Consider the following 19,284-nt stretch of genomic DNA (forward strand, 5'->3'; position numbering starts at 1 on the left):
CCCCTTCCCCCGGTTTCCTTGTTTGCATTTCTCCTCCTGGCCACGTGGCGGCCGGTGCGGCCACTCACGGTCCCTGCTCGGCCACCTGGGCCTACTGGCCCGGGCGCACACCCCGGGGCGCTCCTGCTCCCTGGGGTTTCTCAGGGCTCTGGCTCTTGCCCGCTCTGCATACCCCAGAGTCCGGTCTCCACCCCTGCCCGTGCCCCCCCCCCCCCCCCCAGTCGTACGCACTCCCGGACCGTAGGGCCCGGCGCCTCCCCCCTGCCCACTCGGCGTGTCCGGGGAGGGGAAGGGGGCGGGCAGCGCAGGGGGTGTGACAGCTCCCGCCCGGACCAGTGCCAGCTGCAGCCTCGCTTCAGTGCCCTGTGCCAGCTGGCTCTCTCGTCTGGGACGGAGGTGGAGGCTGGGGCTCCTTGTTGCCGAGGGGGGGAGCCCCCGCAGGCCCCCAGCCCTCCACCCACCCGAGAGGAGCCTCTCCTCCCAGCCCTGCCTCTGGCTGCTCTGGCCCCGGGTCCGGCTAGGAACTGGCCCTGGTCACTGCGCCTGGGACTAAGAGCACGCACCCCTCCAGGATCCCCCTATGGGAGCTCACTGGGGCTCGCGGGGGGTCCCCCCAGCCTTTCGCTAGGGCCTGCACGGCCGGAGGAGCTTGAGAAGGATCATGAAGGTGGGTAAGGTGGGGCCAGGGGCCAGGAGCGGCCGAAGAGGAAGCTGACGCGATGGGGAGCTTGGGTGGGAAAGAGGGGGCTGGTCAGGGGTGAGGGAGGAGGGGAGAAGGGTTTGAGCCGAAGCTCCATTTCTGGGGGATCCAGTGGGCCCATAGCCTCAAACTGGGAGGTGGTGGAGATCCCTGCGGGGCCTTGGACAGCGGGGTGGAGCAGAAGTCCAAAGAAGACCGGGAAGGAGGGCCCTGCCTCGGCCAGCGGGGGACCCCTGAGTGCGCCAGCCCGGCGGCCCGGCGAAGGTCTTCCTGTCCCTCCCCCAGCTCCTGGCAGGGCTGCGGCACCTCCGCCTGACCAGTCAGGAGGACTCTAAGGAAGCCGTGTGCCTGGGGAGTCGGGTCCTGGTCCAGCTGCCCCAGCCCCATGGCTGTCCGCCGTCCTCCGCTCCTCACAGGTGGGCTGGCCAGGTGAGAGCCGCTGGCAGGTGGGCCTGATTGTGGAGTACAGCTCAGCCCTGGGAGCACCACAGGTGGGCGGCCTTCCAGACCTGGTGCCGGAGGCGACGCTGCTCAACATGGTGCTGAGGAGGATGCACCGGCCCCGAAGCTACTCCTACCAGCTGCTGCTTGAGCACCAGCGCCCCAGCCGCATCCAGGGGCTTCGCTGGGTGAGTGCTCATGGCCTGCCCAAGCCAGGGACCAGGGCTGGTGGAGCATCTGGATGGGGAGCCAGGGCTTACTGGTGGTGGCCCAACTCGCTCTGGGGGTGTAGGGGCTACTGCCTGATGGACAGTGGGTCAGGCAGCTTAGTTATGGTATGCGTGGGTGGCTCACACAGCTGCATCCAGCATGTGTGTGTGGTGCCCAAGTGCCCCCATGTAGGCATATGGGGGAAGAGGCAAGGGATTTGTCATTTACCCATCACCTCCGTGTGCCTTGGGTTAGGTGCTTGTGTGTTCTCCGTGTGGGGGTGGAGGCATGTGAGAAACACTGGGGGGCAGGTGGAGTCAGGGGTGAGGTAAGCTTGGTTACTATTCTCAATGTATCACCGTGGCAACACTCTCCTTTAGTGAGCGACTGAACTGCACCAATTCTGCTTTTTTATTTTGGGGTGAGGTGGTCATGTGAACACTGCTTGGCATCTGGCTTCGTGGAGCTCAGGGAAGGATTCTGAGAAGTTTAGAGACTCTGAGATGACTGGAGCTTCCTTGCCAGTGGAAAACGCCTCTGGAAGTGCAGAGGTGAAGGAGAGAGCAGGAGGGGGGTAATGGTGGGGTGGGGTGCAGGATCCAAATCAGAGGAGCTCTCCCCAACCACCCAGACTTAATTGAGTGACTTCACCTGAGATTCAGTGTGTGTCTTGTGTGCCCCAGTGTGTGTGTGTATGTGGGGTGCTGGGAGGACATTTGGGTAAAGGGATGGAAGGAGAAAGCAAGAACAGGTGACAGACTTGGGAAAGCTCATCTCTTATGGGCAAGTCCCACTGAGTAGAATGACCACCACCTTCTGCCTCCTTCCTCCTACCTCTCTCAACCACCATTTATATTTACCAAAACCTGAGGCTAAGTTGAGAATACTGAGGCCCACCAACATGACGGAGTCATCCTCACAAACAGAATTGAGAGGAGAACCTAGGTGGCAGTCCCCCAAACCCACCCTCCCAGGGTCTTCCTGATAAGCAGCCTCTTGGGCCTGGGTCCTGCTCAAGATGGGGCTTTGGAGGAGGCAAGGGAGCTGGTCACTTCTGGGCTTAGCTGTCCCCCCCACCCCCTTCCGGTTCATGGGCAGTAGCTACTGCTTGGAGCCAGTGGGCTGGAACATTCCCTCCCTCCTTCCCTCTCAGGCTATAATTACTTGTGTATTTCCTGTCCTCTTCCCAGCTTGTAGAGGCAAGGTGGAAAGTGGGGGGAAGGTCAGGTGCTAGGACAATGAGGTCACTGGAGGATCCCCTGGGACCCAAAGTCTGGGAGTGGGTAGAGGAGGCCGCCAGGCTGTCTCCTGACAACTCCAACCCCTGGTGTGCTTGGGGAGGGCGGAAGGGTGGGAGTGAGGGTTGCTGGAGTATAAATGGGGTCAAAGGCACAGAAACAAGGCCCCTCCCCTCCAGGTTTGGGGGCAAGTGGGGACTGGTGATTAGAGGGAACTTAGATTTTTAGGGCTGGGTCAGGGACCACACCCTCTCCTGAGGACCTCTCTGGGAAATGGGGGTGGGGTAGTCTCAGCCCATTGTGTCTGTGTTTGAGACTCTGGGTACCTATAAAGCTATACCTCTCATCTCTGGATGATGCCTTTGGCCCATGAAGAGCTCACATGAGGGACAAGTGCTAGGCAGGAAGTATGCACACACAGGGTGAAGGGTGGATCTTGTGAGGGAGAAGAGCCCAGAGTCCCAGGAGGACAGTGCTGGCAGTTATGCAGTCCATGCCTACCTCTGAGAAAACCAAGGGGAAACCCATCAACTTCCTGAGGGCTAAAGAGAGCACTTTCTGTTCCCTCTAGACCAGTACAAGAGAAAAATAAAAGCAGGTTACAGCAGGAGGGCCTGAGGCTAGATACAGAAAGGACTTACCAACTCTGACATAGGTGACACTGGAATGGAATCGAAGAACAGCGATATTCTTGTTCTGGAAAACATGAAGGGGAGAGGAGATTGTCTGGTGTCTGGCAACCAGCAGAGGGATCAATCTATCTAGATGCAGGGGCAAGATCTGGATGACCTCTGGTGGGTCCCAGTGAGCTCACAGAGGCCTGGGATGCTTCTCTTTCAGTGATTGTTTTGGGGGTGGTGTTTCTATGTTCTAACTCAGAAAACATGCTTTCATCCAACCTGTCCAAATAATGGCAGTAGCTGGTAGTTACCTAGGGCTTATGTCCCAGGCACTCTTATAAGACCTTTATCATATCAAATACTCTCGCATAGCCTGTGAGATAGGTACTAATGTCATCATCTCTTTTAGAGATAAGAAAACAGAGACACTGGGAGGCTAAGTGACAGGTCCAGAGTTACACAGCTGCTAAGGGACAAAGATGGACTTTGGTCCTGGGTGATGTGGCTGCAGAGTCCAGGCTCTTGCTGCGATGGTAACACTGACACCCCAAAACACCACCCCACCCCATGCATCCTCTCCTTGTTCCACCACAAACAATCCTGGCCTGAGACCCTAGACATAGCCTAATGGACAGGTCCCCATGTGTCTGTCTGGCTCTGTGCTTGCACTGCCAGTGGGGCTCTGACACTCGGCGACAGGGAGGGAGGGTGGGGCAGGCCATGGCGCTGGTGCCACGGGAGCTAGGTAGCAACTCCTCTTCCTCCCTGGGTCCTTCCTGTGAAGACTTGAGAGGAGGTGGTGGACGAGGACCTTTACCTCTACCCATGTCAGCTACTTCTTTCCCACCAAGAACCCCTAAGCTGACACTCAGGGGCAATCAGATCAGGGACAGGGTCAGCCGAGGTACATTTCTTGCAGTGTCCAGGTAAAAGGTGCTCATCATGAAATAGAGATTAATCAAGTTATTTAACATTTACTAAGCAGTTACTACAAGCCAGGCACTGCTCCAAGTGCTTTCTATTATTAACTCATTTGATCCTCATAATAACTCTATGGGATAGGCACTTTTATCACCGACCCCATTGAACAGGTGAGGAAACTGAAGCACAGAGAGGTTAATAAGCAGCCGAAGGTCACACAACCAGCTGGTAACGGGGGAAACCAGGATTTGAACCCAGGCATCCAGCTCCAGAGCCCACACACTTGACCATTGCCCCTGAATAGTATCCCCCACCGTGACACGGTAGAGGCCCCCAGGGACTATAGTAACAAACCTTTTGAATTTGTTTTACCCAGTGTTCCCCGGGCTTACTTGCCCATGGAACATTCCTGAGGGTAGAATACCTCTACTATCTCAAGTTCTGTGGCACAGTGGGGGAAACGGGGTAGTTGCCATGGAGATAGCAGGGCAGAGTGGCTAAGAGCATGGGTTTTGGAATCAGATGGACAGTGTGAATCCTGATGCTTATATTTACCTAATCTCGGGGTAGGTTATGTAACCTCTGAGCTGCCTCTCCCTAGTGTGAAATAGGAGACAAACACCTACATTCAGGGTCAGTGTTGGTAGCAGTTATTCAGTAGGCTCTTCCATTTCTTTCTTTCTTTTTTTTTTTTTTTTTATCCTTACCCGAGGATACTTTTTTCATTGCTTTTCAGAGAGAGTGGAAGGGGAGAGAGACAGAGAGATAGAAACATTGATGTGTGAGATACATATCAATTGGTTGCCTTCCGCTCTCATGTTGACCAGGGGGCCAGGGATTGAGCCTGCAACCAAGGTATGTGCCCATGGCTGGAATCGAACCCAGGACCCTTCAGCCCACGGACCGATGCTCTAACAACCGAGCCAAACCGGCTAGGGCAGGTCTTCCATTTCTAAGCAGTATGTGAGTTTCTTCATCTCTCTGGATACCTGCTTTCCTTGGCAAAATGAGAGGCTGCTTTTAGGTCCCCTCCTCAGCTCTGATGGGCCAGAGCCTCCAGCCTCTGACCCTCATGCTCATCCCCTGGGGCAGGTCAGGAAATGCTTGAGCAAGGCCTGTGGATCTGAGATCTGGGTGGTGACCAGCCTGAACACATGACCTGGCACCTCCCCTCCTGATGCGCCTTCCAGGGTCAGAATAATACCAGGAAGGGATCGTGTGCTGGAGCCTGGGTTGTGGGCACCAGAGGGAGCTGGGGCAGGGACTGGGGCCACCTGGGCATTTTGACTCTAACAACAAGTCATTAGCACTCGGCACTGTTTGTTCCAACACTAGGGGCTGGCTGGGTAGCATTCCTGCCCTTCCTCCTTCCCTGGCTCCTCCTCCTCCTCCTCATTTCCTGTTGCTAAGTCTCCAGGGCTCTGTGTCTGGCACCAGGCTGGGCCCCATGACCCGGGCAGGGATACCCTTGGGACACCTAGTGACTTCCGCCCAGCGCTGGACCAAGCGTCTACACACGCCAGATCTCAGGCCTCTGCCTGGCACATGGTAGAAGATGCCAGGGCCAAGGGAGGGGGTTCTGGCCCCAGGCCTGGTTGTGCCCCAGCTCCCCAGCCAGGTCATTTTCAGGGACCTGAGTGCAGATGGGAAAGCAGGAGAGAGAGAGAGCTGCTGAGAAGGGGGAAGGGAGAGGAAGGAGGTGTGGGTGGAGCGAGACCAAGGAGACCAAGAATGTGAACACTTCTGGTCAGAACTCGAGTTTATCCGTGGCGTCTGGCTGTCTTAAGTATGTATGACTGAATTACCTGAGCACTTCACCTCAAGAGTTTTGTTTCCTCATAAATCAAAGAGGACAGATAATACCTGCCCCGCCCAGTTCACGTCTGATCCTATGATCCTATTTAATACAGGATCAGAGGGAATCACAGAAGTGATCGTGCTTTGTAAAGTGCTCTGCCTTTGGGAGGGCTCTTACAGGGTAGGGCGCCCTGTCCAGAGATGCCCACAAATTCCAGTTCTCAGGTGGCAGAAAAAGGGGTCTGGAGAGGTTTTCATGGCCAACATCCCGGGCACATAGGCTGGGTGGCTCAGCTGATACAAAAGGCAGGAAACCTTGTTAACCAATGTTTTTCTATGTAAACCCTGTCTTCCAGAGCCAGTCCTGTGTGCTTCCGAGCCCTCCTCGCTCGTACAGGGTTATGGCCTGGCAGCAGCATCTCAGAGAGGAAAGGGCCTTTTGAGCAAGCAGCTGCTGTTTGCTCACAGACGAGTAATAATAGCTAACATGGTCATACAACTATATGCCAGGCAGTGCTCTAAACATTCACTGTATATTAACTCACGTAAGCCTTTCAAAAACCTGAATGGGTTTTATGAGTTTGTAGATTTTATAGGCAAGGAAACTGAGGCAGGGAGTGGTTAAATCAGATTGAGAGTCACAATGCTGATAAATGGAGGAGCAGGGATTTGAACCCAGGAGTTTGGCTCCAAGGATTGCACCGAGGCTCACACAGGGCAGGAGGTTTGTCCACGGTCCTGTGGTTGGGGACAGACCTTGGCTCTGGGATCAGGCCTTGGGACCCCAGCCGAGGAGCAAGTGTTCTAGGCCTCCCCAAGCCACTCACTCCTGGCCTCTCGGGGTCTTCTTATCTCACGTCCTTATGGTCTTCTGGGAGCAGTGTACCTCGGAGCCTGGGCGCAGCTGGGCCCTGAGTAGGCAGAACTGGGATCTCGAGGTGCTCATCTGTAGGGATGAAGTGCTTAGGTGTCTGGGGACAGGGTGGCAGGGCGGGGAAGAAGCGGTGCCAGGCACACGGGGTGCCCAGTGAGTATTTGCTTACAGTTGTTGCCCCTCATCTCAGGGGTTATGTTCCAAGACTTCCAGCACATACCTGAAACCAGGGATGGTACTGAATCCTATATATACTATGTTTTTCCCTATACATATATATCTTTGTACTTATAGGAAGCACTTTACTGCTGGTCGTTGGCATGTCCAAATCTCTAGCATCACTACTGGTGTGCTTTGGGGCCATTATTAAGTAAAATAAGGGTTACTTTTTTTTACCCTCACCCAAGGATATACTTATTGATTTTATTATTTATTTATTTTTTTCATCCTCAACTGAGGATATTTTTTCCATTGCTTTTCAGAGAGAGTGGGAGGGAGGGAGAGAGAGAAAGGGAGAGAGAGGGAGAGATATTGATGTGAGAGAGACACATCGATTGGTTGCCTCCTGCATGTGTCCTGACCAGGGCTGGGGATCGAGCCTGTAACCAAGGTACCTGCCCTTGGTCAGAATCAAACCCGGGACCCTTCAGTCTGCAGACTGATGCTCTAACCACTGAGCCAAATGGGCCAGGGCTATGTTTATTGATTTTAGAGAGAGAGGAAGGGAGAGAGAGAGAGAAAGAAAGAGAAATATCAATCAGTTGCCTCCCATACGTGCCCCAACCAGGGATCAAACCGGAAACCTAGGTATGTGCCCTGACCAGGAAGCGAACCTGAAACCTTTTGGTGCATGGGATGACACTACAACCAACTGTGTCACCCTGCCAGGGCTAAGGGTTACTTGGACACAAGCTCTGGGATACCACAACAGTGGATCTGATGACCCAGACGGCTACTAAGTGACTAATTTGGTGGGTGGCTTATGCAGTGTGGATACGCTGGACAAAGAGATGATTCACATCCCAGGGGGACAGCATACTATCACACTATTTAGAATGGCACACAATTTAAAACATAAATTGTTTTATTTCTGGAATTTTCCATTTGGACCATAGTTGAGTGCGAGTGACTGAAACCTTGAAAAACAAAACCACAGATAAGAGGGAGACTACTGTATTTGTTGAATGAGCAGCTAAATGGATGCCTTTGGAGTCGGGGATAGAGCAAGTGGTGGGGGGATGGGGAGGGGTGGGGTCGAGGAGCTGGATTTGAAGGAAGCTTGGCAATAACGTGTGGACTTTCCCGTTGCCCTCAGACGCCACTCACCAACAGCGAGGAGTCCCTGGATTTCAGTGTGAGCCTGGAGCAGGTACAAGCCCAAGGGTGGAGCTGGGAGGGGGCAGCATGGCCGGGTCAGGGCCTGAGCCAGCTGTGCTGCCCCCCTCCTAGGCGTCCACAGAGAGGGTGCTCAGGGCTGGGAGGCAACTGCATCGGCATCTCCTGGCCACCTGCCAGAACCTCATCCGAGACCGAAAGTACCACCTTAGGCTCTATCGGTGAGTGGAGGCCTTGCTTACCTCCTGACCCACTCCCTCTGTTATCACTTCCTTTTATTCTATTCCAGGCATCTGGGACTGGCCCTGCTTCTAGCAGAACTGGGTCTGGGCCTAGGAAGGTGCCTTTAGGATGGAAAGTTCCTCCTTCTGCCCTCTCCCATCCTGCCATTTGACTCTCCTTCCATTTCCCTGTCCCCTTCAACTCTTATAGGCAATGCTGCTCAGGCCGAGAGCTGGTGGATGGGATCTTGACCTTGGGGCTTGGGGTCCATTCACGGAGCCAAGCTGTGGGAATCTGCCAAGTCCTGCTAGATGAAGGTGCCCTCTGCCATGGTGAGCCTGAGCCCAGGGCAGGGCACCTGGGTCTGGGCCATCCTGGGGAGCAGGCATCCAGGATAAAGAGGGATGGGGCCTCTATACCCACACAGTCTCAATTTCCTCTCCTCTCCCACCTCTGGGCCTCTTCCCCGCAGTGAAACATGACTGGACCTTCCAGGACCGAGACACCCAATTCTACCGGTTCCCGGGGCCAGAGCCGGAGCCTGCGGGAGTCCATGAGCTGGAGGAGGAGCTGGTTGAGGCCTTGGCCCTGCTCTCCCAGAGAGGGCCTGATGCCCTGCTCACTGTGGCACTTCGAAAGCCGTGAGTTGGCACTCTGAACCCTATACCCCGTGACCTCAGGTCCCACATGGTTCTAAGATCCCATAGTTTCTCAGTTTCCTCTCTGAGGGGATCCCTTACTTCTTGCTGAGGGCAAGGACCCTGTATAGATCAGAGGTCTGGGCTCTGCTCTGCATTCTGCCAGACTTGCTGTGGGATCTGAACCCTCCTTCCCCCGCTGAACCAGTTTCTTCCTCTGTAACTGAGGGTGTGGGGCCCAAGACCCCTGAAGACCCTGCCCACTCTGAAGGACAGCCATGGCTGAGAGAGGGTGGGCTATGAGTCCTCAGGCAGGTCTGTGTTCAAATTCCAGTTCTACTGGCCACTGGCTAGGTGGCCTTGGGCCTTTCAGAGCCAGCTTCCTCTTCTGTCCAAGGAGATTAAGAATGCCCACGTCATGGGTTGTCGTGAGGGCCAATTGAAATGATGTGTGTGAAGTGCTTAGTCCCGTGTCTGGCACACAGTGTGAACTTGGGAATGGCTGGCCTGTTAGTGATAACAATCCTCACCGAGGCACTAGCTGGCCCCAGACCTGTGCTGTGTGGGTGAGAGGTCCCCACCCCTGGCCTCTGGCCCAGAGTTCATCCTTGGCTTCCTGGCCCTCCCTTGCCTGCAGCCCTGGGCAGCGCACAGACGAGGAGCTGGAGCTCATCTTTGAGGAGCTGCTGCACATCAAGGCTGTGGCCCACCTCTCCAACTCGGTTAGTCCACAGGGCCTGCCCCGCCCTTTCCCCAGGAGCCCCTCTCCTTGTGACCAACCTGAGGAGGCGCCAGCTGCTGGCCAGAGCACACTTCCCTCCCTTTCTGCCTATGGCTTGGAAATTTCCATCTAATTTCCTGCTCCCCGCATCCTTGTCTGAAAATCTTTCTGCCTCTCTTAGCCCATTGCCTACCTTGCTTTGTCTCCTGCCAAATCCCAGGCTACCTGACCTAGCCACATCTCTGCCCCCAAGCACTCATGCTTTTGGACCTTACTTGTTCACCCCGAACCTGGCCCTCTGCCCTGGACTTGCCCACTGACCCTCCTCTCCCTGCCCCTCAGGTGAAGCGAGAATTAGCAGCAGTTCTGCTCTTTGAACCACACAGCAAGGCGGGGACTGTGCGTAAGTCAGACATTTGGCAGCAAGCTGGGCACCAGGGACCTGGGCATGGGTGGAGGCCCCATGGGTGCTGGGGGCGTGCTGATCTTTGCTCTTCTCAGTGTTCAGCCAGGGGGACAAGGGCACCTCGTGGTACATTATCTGGAAGGGATCCGTCAATGTGGTGACCCATGGCAAGGTGAGTCCTCCCTCCTTCCCCAGCTCCCTGGGCTGTGACTGCTCCCTGGTCCGTGTCCCCGTGGGCAGTGCCTCTGGTGGACCCACTGCTGATTACCCAAGTCTCTTGCCTCGGTGCTTCTCCCTGTTGTGGGTCTGTTTCCTGAGGGCTGAGGGCCTGTGGGTAGGTTGTGACTAAGGCCTGGCTCCAGGGGCTGGTGACCACACTGCATGAGGGAGACGACTTTGGGCAGCTGGCTCTGGTGAATGATGCGCCCCGGGCGGCCACCATCATCCTGCGAGAGGATAACTGTCATTTTCTCCGAGTGGACAAACAGGACTTCAACCGTATCATCAAGGTGCCGTTGCTGGGGGTGGCGAGGGCAGGGGACATGGCAAGGACAGTGCTCTGGAGAAGAGGAGGGACCAGAGAGAGCCTGGGAAGGGCAGGGAGAGAGGAGATGGAGAGGCTCGGAGATGATGGCTGGCGCTGGGGGCACAGCCCTTGGTGTATAAGGAAGTCCACAACATGCCGACAAGGTTCAGGGAGCCCCATGAACTCAGCTCTATGTGGGAGACCATGGGGGCAGTGGGGCTCCAGAGAGCTGGGGGACTAGGGTGCAAGGGGGGCAGTGTAGTGGAGAGTGGGATCCACAGAGGGAGGCCGGAGAGGGATGGAGCAGGGGAGAAGCTCAGGCTATGTGATGAGCAGGGGTGGAAGTGAGGGGCAGATCCAAGTGGTGGGTGTTGAATGGGGTGGGAGAAGGGCTGAGGGTCCTTGTGGGGCTCTAGGCCTGGAATGTGGGCGGTGTAGGGAGAGGCCCTAGAAGTGGGGAAAGGGGTCATGGTGTGTGCTGAGCACTGGGTGGGGCTCGTTCTTCAGGATGTGGAAGCAAAGACCATAAGGCTGGAAGAACATGGCAAAGTGGTGTTGGTGCTGGAGAGAACCTCCCAGGGCGCTGGCTCTTCTTGCCCTCCAACCCCAGGCAGGAACCGGTAACGCACCCGCCAAGCTTCCTCTCTACCTTCTCTCCTTCCTTTTCTCAGGCTTTACTTACTTCCTCCATGTTATACCCCTGCCCGCTGTCCTCTGTGGGTGGAGAGACATCCTGGGACTAAGATGCACCCCCTGAACCAGCCACCCCTCCACCCTAAGGTGGGGCAGGGCAGGCAAATAGGGAAGAGTGATATGATTGATTACTGACGTCTGCCCTGGTTGTGGGAGGGGGAGTGGTGGCACAGGGCATGGATTGGCCGTTTCTAATAGGTATACGGTGATGTCTGGCACCCCGGAGAAGATCCTTGAACTGCTGTTGGAGGCCATGAGGCCTGATTCCAGTGCTCATGATCCAACAGGTAGGGGCAAGAGACACGTGCCTGCTCTCTGACTCGTCATGTGGCCAGCGCAGCCTGGGAGAGGGCTAGGCCCCTGCATCTGACCTGACTGGGTGCTGGATTGGTCCTCATTCCTGTGCTCTTGGCTTGGGTAGAGAGTGGAGTCACAGGGGCTGGGCATCGATGGTGCCTTGACCATGTGGGATTGGGGCATGGGCATTCCAACTGTGAGTGAACCTGTATTCAGTGGGCTTGGCCTCTGAAGCCCCACCTCCCGCCTGTCTCCCCATCCCTGCCTGCCCTGCAGAGACATTCCTCAGTGACTTCCTCCTGACCCACAGAGTCTTCATGCCCAGCACCCAGCTCTGCGCTGCCCTCCTGCACCAATATCCTTCCAGCCCCAGGGTGACTAGAATGTGTGTGGAGTGGGGAGAAGGAATCGTTCATAGCATGGCTGTGCCGAACCCTCCAAAGCACCAGCCTCATGCCAGACCTAGCTTGTCAGCGGGCCCTGGGAATCCTGCCCTCCCTTCGCCTGAGGTGTGGTGGGTGGCTCAGCTGGAGGTTGTGGTTTCCTTGACTGATGCCCACCTTCCACGCGGAGCCCACTGGAGGCAGTGAGCAGGAGCGCAACACCTACATCTGCAACAAGAGACAGCAGATCCTGCGGCTGGTCAGCCAGTGGGTGGCCCTGTATGGCCCCATGCTCCACACTGACCCTGTGGCCAGCAGCTTTCTCCAGGTACCTGGGAGTGATGCGGGGCTGGACAGGGCTGCCTGGGTGGACACGGCTACAGCCTCTCAATGAATCTTGGCTCCTCCCAGAAACTCTCAGACCTGGTGAGCAGGGATGCTCGGCTTAGCAACCTGCTGCGGGAACAGTGGCCGGAGAGGCGGCGGCACCACAGGTGATGCTCTGGCTCTAAGTTAACTTGTCACACGCATGACGGGCAGTGCCTCGGGAACTGACCACACCAGCTCTGGACTCAAACATATGGCTTTAAACCCTTTAAACCCAGGCAGCACCACTCACAGGTGTGCCGCCCGGAACACATGACCACACCCCGCCCTGGGCTTGGGCTCTCGTCTGTAATCTGGGGGAGCACCTGCCTCCTTGCATGGGTGGAAAGGGTTACTGCACCTTCAGGGCGCAGGGCGGTGCCTTGCACATGGCGCGTGTCGTGCGAGTGTTGCCTGTGGTTGCTCACCTGTCTAGTCTGCTTATTTCAATAGTTGTTCTCACCAATCCCCTTACTCTTCACCCTCGTGTCATGCGCTCAACCATTTTCACACACCACACAGTCAGTTGTGTGTCACTCCCCTATCCCGAGTGCACCTGCTGTTCTCACTTCCTCCATCCGGCACATATTTATTACCGGTGCCAGTTCCTGCCGGCCCCACCCTGTAAATTTCCTAGAGTCTCGCTTCCCCTTCCCAGACACTCCCATGGGGACAGCTCACCTCAACCAGAACCTGATCCATCTGACACTTGGGCCCATTTCCCTCTTGAGCTCTTTCCCTTCCCTCTGGCCTGGGGAAATCGCAGGACCCGTGCCCAGTTTCAGCCCCAGCTGCGTCGCTTTCTAGGTGATGTTCACCAAGTCCGTGGAACTCTGGACCTCGGGTGAGGGTGGATGGGACCCAGAGCCCCAGGCACCTCCCTGCTCCTGATCCTCCAGTCTCACCTCCCTTCTCCCTTGCTCCACAGGTTGGAAAATGGCTGTGGAAACACATCTCCTCAGATAAAGGTGTCTGCTCTGCATCGGCTTCTCTTGCCTTGTCGACTCCAGCTTCTCCCCTCTGCTCCTCTGGGCACTGCAGGGTCCCTCCTTCATCCCCCATCTGAGGGGCTCTGTGTGGAAGGTTCCCCATGCACAGATGTACCCTTGGGCCTGGGACTGGTGTTCATATGGCTTCATGTGGTGCCCGGGCCAGGTCCTATGGGGACACAGAGGTCTAAGGTCACCCCTTCCCCCCCCCCCCACTTAACTCACCTGGGAGGTGAGCCATGGTGCCTGAAGGCAGCCTCTGAGACTCGGTCGCTCCTGGTGGCCAGTGCGGGAGCCCAGAGGAAGGGTGTCAGAGGTGGCCAGTGCTATTCCCCGCAGGGGCCCAGGGGGGAGGAAAGGGGGACAAGAAGAGGTGACTGGAGCTGAGATTTGGTTAAGGAATGGTGGGAACGGGGCTGGAAGGTAGCTTGGGCTGACTGTGGGAAATCCTGCATTGGGAATAAAATCTAAAGGCCTCACCTGGTCTTCCCAGTCTCCCCATGCCCAGCTGCCTCTCCCTCCTCACCCGTCCCCTCTCCTCCCTGCTGAAGATGCTCATGGGCTCCTTCTCTTCTATAGGTGAAGCTTGTTCCCACCTCAGGGCCTGGAACTTTCTTTCTCTGGCTTTTTGACTACCTGGATCCTTCTTATCGTTCTGATCTCAGCCAAAGTGTTGGGTTTCCAGAGAGGCCCCTTTCCGTCTCTCTGTCCAGAGCACCCCTCCACTGGCCACTGGCTTTCAAGGTGTCTACTATGATTTTCTTTAAAGCACTGTCACCATGTGGAGTTGTTTCATTTGTCTAGTTTACTGGCTGTTAGTATATGTCACATCCCTCTAGACTGCTGGTTTCATGCATGATGGGCCCTGACCTCTGTCTCCCCAGAGCTCACAGCACTGCCTGGCCTGTGGCTGGCACTCGGGAACCAGCGTGGAATGGTCCTCGTGTGCCAGGCGCTGTGCTAGGAGCCCATGATGCAGTAGTGGGCTGGGAGAGCCACGCCATCCTTAAGGGGCTGACAGTCAAGTGAGGGACAGAGCTGCTGAACAAATCTCATGCTGTCTAAGGGCTATGACAGGGGTCTGTGACAGCAGGGAAGGGAATGGTTGACTCAGGGTCAGGGTCAGGAAGAGTGTCCCTGGGAAGTAACTGCTGGAGCTGAGACCTGCAGGGTGTGAGGGGAGGGGCCCACAGGAGAGGGGTTGTGGGTTTGACAGGGCAGTTGACACAGTTGCGTGTTGGTAGATAAGAGCACAGAAAGAAGGAGGAGCAGGTTAGGATTCCAGTGGGGTCCCTTAGCAGCTGTGTTGCTTTGGGCATGTTACTTAACCTCTCTGAGACTAATTTATCTCATCTGTATAATGGCAATAATAATAATGACAATATTTTTGTCAAAGGACGATCCTGAATATTTAGATACTTAAAATAAGCATGTCCTTAGCCTCACATGTAGGAAATAGCAACAGCAAACTAGCAAATGGTAGCCGAAGGAGGAGAGAGAGGAGAAAACCAGCTGAGGTGTGTTCCCATCAGAACAGCTGCTTGGTCTCCCCACTCCAGGAGAGAGAAGGCAGCAGGGTGACACACCCTCGTCCTTAGCCCTGCTCTTCTCCTCTCCTGGATCCTTGGGCCCAGGGCTCAGGTTCACTGAGCAAGCAGAGCCCGTTGGTGTGCCTGCTGTGAGGCCCCATGCTCCCAGTGACAAAGGCCCCTTCCTGGCCCTGCAGGCTCCCCTCTGTGTCCTCCCAGCCTTACTTTCTCTCCCTCTCAGGCTCGGAACATGCCTGTTTGGCTCCCCGGCCAGGACGAGCCCCTCCCCAGCAGCAACTGTGCCATCCGAGTTGGGGACAAAGGTGGGTGGTCTGAGACAGCCAGGATATAGCTCACACTCTGCTGCGGTCACCCTTGACAACTGTGTGCCCTGCCAAGGATGGCACCCTGTGCTCCCCGGGGCCTCAGTTCCAGCCTCCTCCTCTCCTTGGCTCAGGGCCTGCCCCCACCTGCTCCGCGTAGTGTGCCCACCCAGGCTTCTCCTTAGCGCCCTTGCCTGCCTTCTTGGGACCCCTCCCACTGTTTGCTGCCTTCTGTCTCCTGGAGTGGGGAGACCAAGCAGCCCCCTCCCGCAGCTCAGCCCAGTCTTCCTCTCCAGTCCCCTATGACATCTGCCGGCCGGACCACTCGGTGCTAACCCTGCAGCTGCCTGTGACAGCTTCAGTGAGAGAGGTGATGGCAGCGTTGGCCCAGGAGGATGGCTGGACCAAGGGACAGGTGTTGGTGAAGGTCAACTCTGCGGGTGGTGAGTTGTGTGTCTGAGAAGGGTGGCCCAAAGGGAGGGGCTCCCTCAGAGCCATGCCCAGATCCCCCAATTAAACATCATCACCTTTATTACCTTCATCAATGTTAATGATGGGTAGCATTTAAGGGAGGTTGATGATGTCTCTTCAAAGTGCCTTAAATATGGTGCCTGCATTTGATCCCAGCACTTTAGCTTCCTCTCTGCTTGTCCTTGGGCAGGGTACTTCATCTCCCTGTGCTTTGTTTCATCATCTGTGAAATGGGGGTAATAAAAGTACATGCTCCACAGAGGAATTGTGAGGACTAAGTGAGCTCATCTATGGCAGTGTTTAGAGTGATGTCTGGCACATCGCACCCCTTAGGTATTAGCTGAGACTAGTATTATTATCAGGCTTATGTATTCATTTAACCCAATAACAATATTATGAGATAGGCACTTTTATTCTATTTTCAGACGAGGAAACTGAAACTCAAAGGGATTAAGCGATTTTCCCAAGCTCTCATAGTGAGTGTAGCTAGCCTTTGACTTTAGGTAGTCTTTATTCATTTAGTCAGTCAGCAAACATATCTGAGGATCAGCTGTGGGCCAGCAATGTGCTGGGAGCTAGAGGTGCTGTGGCAGGTAAGATAGTTAAGCTTGATGGTTAAGAGCATAGCCTGGACTCCCAGACCTGTGTTGGAAGCCGAGATCCGCTGCTAGTAAGCTGTGTGATCCTGGGCAGGTTGCTTAACCTCTCTGAGCCTCTGTTTCCTTGTCTGTCAAAGGTGCTCTGTAACTGGACCTATCGCATGGGCCTGCTGTGACTATGAAATGAGATGCTGTGTGTAAAGCACTTAGCATGGCACCTGGCACAAAGCCAGTACTCAGAAGAGGGCAGCGTGGATTTTTAAGACCTGCCATTGGAGAACTTGGTACATTAAAAACCACTGTTGTCTGTGAAGGATGCTGCCCAGGTCTGACAGCTGGCGCCCAGGGTAGACTGGAATTAGGGGCATCTAGAGAATAATGGCAAGGAGTGGGGGCAGAAAGGCAAGACCTTCTCCCTTCAGGACCTGGGGAGAGGAGGAAGCCACCTGTGCCTGTAAGTGCTCTGGAAGCACCGCCCTCTGGTGGCCACCTGGAGAGTTGCGGTTGCCCAAAGCCAACATTTATTGACGCTCTACTATGTGCAGGTGCTGTTTAGAGAACAGATCTCTTGTGTTTTGATGGACACCCTTGATATTTTATTACAAATTCTCTGCTATGTGTTCGTTTCCTTGTAAGTCATATACATGAATTCGTACACGAATGTTATGTAATTATAAAACTGTACACAAAATAGAGGTGCAAAATGTATGAGAAAACTAAATTTAAGTAGAAGCGCTAATATTTTTTCCTGGACACATTGATGGCCTTGTGTGCCTTACTTTGGAGGCTACGGGTCTAGGGACTGAGGACTCAAACACGACCAAAAACACGATCCCAGTCCACACGAGCTGATGAAAATCAACACCAAGACTTCTGTAAAGGCATTTCCCAGTCTTCATAGGGCTATTATATGTATCATATACTTATAGCCACTATTTGTAGAAAATAGTTCATTTGACTGTGCATAGTCAGGGCAAGTCTTATTGTCTCCATTTGACAAAGGAGGAAACTAAGGCTCAGGGAGGTTCCCACCTTGCCCACGGTCTTCCTGTCTCACTAAGCATCCCCTTCATTCTCCTCGAGTGTGCTACCCTGGGCAGTGTGGGTGTGCGGACACATGCACCTGTGCATTTAGAGCACCTGCCCAGGACTCTAACCCTAATACTAGGAGAAGGACCTCCCAGCCTCCCAAACAGGGCCTCCACTCTGCCTCCAGCTGGTCCCCGGCCTTGCTCCCTGTCCCCACCTAGTGCATCCTTTGCTCTCTTTGCAGATGCCATTGGCCTGCAGCCAGATGCCCGTGGTGTGGCCACATCCCTGGGGCTCAACGAGCGGCTCTTTGTTGTCAACCCACAGGAAGTGCATGAGCTGGTATGGACAGGCAGGGCGCCAGGACCCAGGGAAGATCTGTGTTTTGGGGGTGGTAGGGATGGATGCTGAGGAGAGAGGGGGCCTGGTCTGGCTGCTGCTGGGTCTTAACCGGGAAGAGGAAGGAGTGGGCCTCAGCTGATGGGATATTCCAAAGGATGGGGGAAGGGAGAGATGGTTGGGAGCTCTCAAGGAGAAAGAGGAAGACCTGCCCCCATTAGGGGTTCCCCAGGCGATAGGAGTCCTACAGGGATGGGTCTCAGTATTGGGGAGCTGTCAGGAAGATGCCTCCTTGGGAAACCCCATCCTTTAGAGGTCCCCTCACTCCCTTCAGCATCCCTGCCCTCCCCAACACTCTTCTGATCGCGGTCACAGAGTCTACCCCAAACTCTTTCCTCCCCCTGATACCTTTCCTCTGGATTCCTCTGCTACCCCACTGAGTGCTCTTCCACCTGCAGACTCCACACCCTGAGCAGCTGGGGCCCACGGTGGGTTCTGCTGAGGGGCTGGACCTGGTGAGCGCCAAGGACCTGGCAGGCCAGCTGACGGACCATGACTGGAACCTCTTCAACAGTATTCACCAGGTGCAGGGAACAGAGCTGAGGGGAGGACAGCAGGTGGCAGGGCACTTCGCCCGGCCTGTGCTGATCTCTTGTGCTGCCCCGCACCTAGGTGGAACTGATCCACTACGTGCTGGGCCCCCAGCACCTGCGCGATGTCACCACCGCCAATTTGGAGCGCTTCATGCGTCGCTTCAATGAGCTGCAGTACTGGGTGGCCACAGAGCTGTGTCTCTGCCCAGTGCCTGGCCCTCGGGCACAGCTGCTCAGGAAGTTCATTAAGCTGGCAGCCCAGTGAGTGCCTGTGGGGGACTATGGGATGTGTGGCAGACTCTTTAGGCCACTTTTTATTAGATCTCCCTGTGCCTGGTCAGTGTGTTGCCAACTCTGCCATCCCTTGGGTCTCCTGGAGCCTCTGCCTCTATACCCCATCCAGCTCCAGTCCCCCCAAAGGCAGCACTGGCCTGGCCTGCCTGGTTGTGGGTTGCAGGCCTGGATGCTGTCTTGATGTGGGGCTCTGTGGGTGAGGCTGCTTCCCCTGAGGGTCTCTGGCTCTTCTGCCAACAGCCTGAAGGAACAAAAGAACCTCAACTCCTTCTTTGCTGTCATGTTTGGCCTCAGCAACTCAGCCATCAGCCGCCTGGCTCATACCTGGGAGGTAGGTGTGACCTGGAAGGGGGCAGCCAGGCCCTCCCCACCCCAGTCCTGAGGTCGGGCCCTAAGCCCATCCTGGGAGTCCTGCTGCGGACAGGAGCAGTGATGTCTCCATCTGCCTCTCCTTCTCAGCGGCTGCCCCACAAAGTCCGGAAGCTGTACTCGGCCCTTGAGAGGCTGCTGGTGAGTGCTGGGCCTCAGCTTGTCCCTCCAGAAACCCTAATTCTTGGCTTCCCAGTATCCCCTCTACTTGTCCTTGTCATGTCCAAGGTTTCCAACCCTGAGCTGAGGCCTGGTTCTCTCTGGCCCATGGGTTTGGGGAGCTGGCTTAAGAAGGGGTGTTTAGCACTATTGTAACAGTGCATAGAATAGTATATCCCTCAGGATATGTAGGTATTGAGGA

The 19,284-nt window shown here is 55.5% G+C and overlaps 1 protein-coding gene across 1 annotated transcript in view; it reads left to right on the forward strand.

Annotated features, from left to right (window-relative positions):
* The first annotated feature begins 223 nt into the window (after positions 1-223).
* Positions 224-19,284, forward strand: part of LOC107528219 (uridylate-specific endoribonuclease) — a 49,025-nt gene continuing 29,964 nt past the window's right edge. Inside the window, exons 1-23 of the mRNA XM_087814698.1 lie at positions 224-667; positions 1,117-1,329; positions 8,117-8,170; positions 8,251-8,357; positions 8,569-8,690; positions 8,831-8,999; positions 9,634-9,718; positions 10,060-10,120; positions 10,219-10,295; positions 10,486-10,632; positions 11,157-11,269; positions 11,541-11,629; positions 11,916-11,994; positions 12,200-12,350; positions 12,434-12,516; positions 13,317-13,356; positions 15,148-15,229; positions 15,526-15,672; positions 17,573-17,670; positions 18,126-18,251; positions 18,340-18,521; positions 18,795-18,885; positions 19,014-19,064. Of these exons, the coding sequence (XP_087670824.1) occupies positions 662-667; positions 1,117-1,329; positions 8,117-8,170; positions 8,251-8,357; positions 8,569-8,690; positions 8,831-8,999; positions 9,634-9,718; positions 10,060-10,120; positions 10,219-10,295; positions 10,486-10,632; positions 11,157-11,269; positions 11,541-11,629; positions 11,916-11,994; positions 12,200-12,350; positions 12,434-12,516; positions 13,317-13,356; positions 15,148-15,229; positions 15,526-15,672; positions 17,573-17,670; positions 18,126-18,251; positions 18,340-18,521; positions 18,795-18,885; positions 19,014-19,064 (2,373 nt within the window). The 5' untranslated portion in view covers positions 224-661. The remainder of the gene's footprint in view (positions 668-1,116; positions 1,330-8,116; positions 8,171-8,250; positions 8,358-8,568; positions 8,691-8,830; positions 9,000-9,633; positions 9,719-10,059; positions 10,121-10,218; positions 10,296-10,485; positions 10,633-11,156; positions 11,270-11,540; positions 11,630-11,915; positions 11,995-12,199; positions 12,351-12,433; positions 12,517-13,316; positions 13,357-15,147; positions 15,230-15,525; positions 15,673-17,572; positions 17,671-18,125; positions 18,252-18,339; positions 18,522-18,794; positions 18,886-19,013; positions 19,065-19,284) is intronic.

This window comes from Miniopterus natalensis, chromosome 2, assembly GCF_054644295.1.
Source record: "Miniopterus natalensis isolate mMinNat1 chromosome 2, mMinNat1.hap1, whole genome shotgun sequence".
NCBI lineage: Eukaryota > Metazoa > Chordata > Mammalia > Chiroptera > Miniopteridae > Miniopterus > Miniopterus natalensis.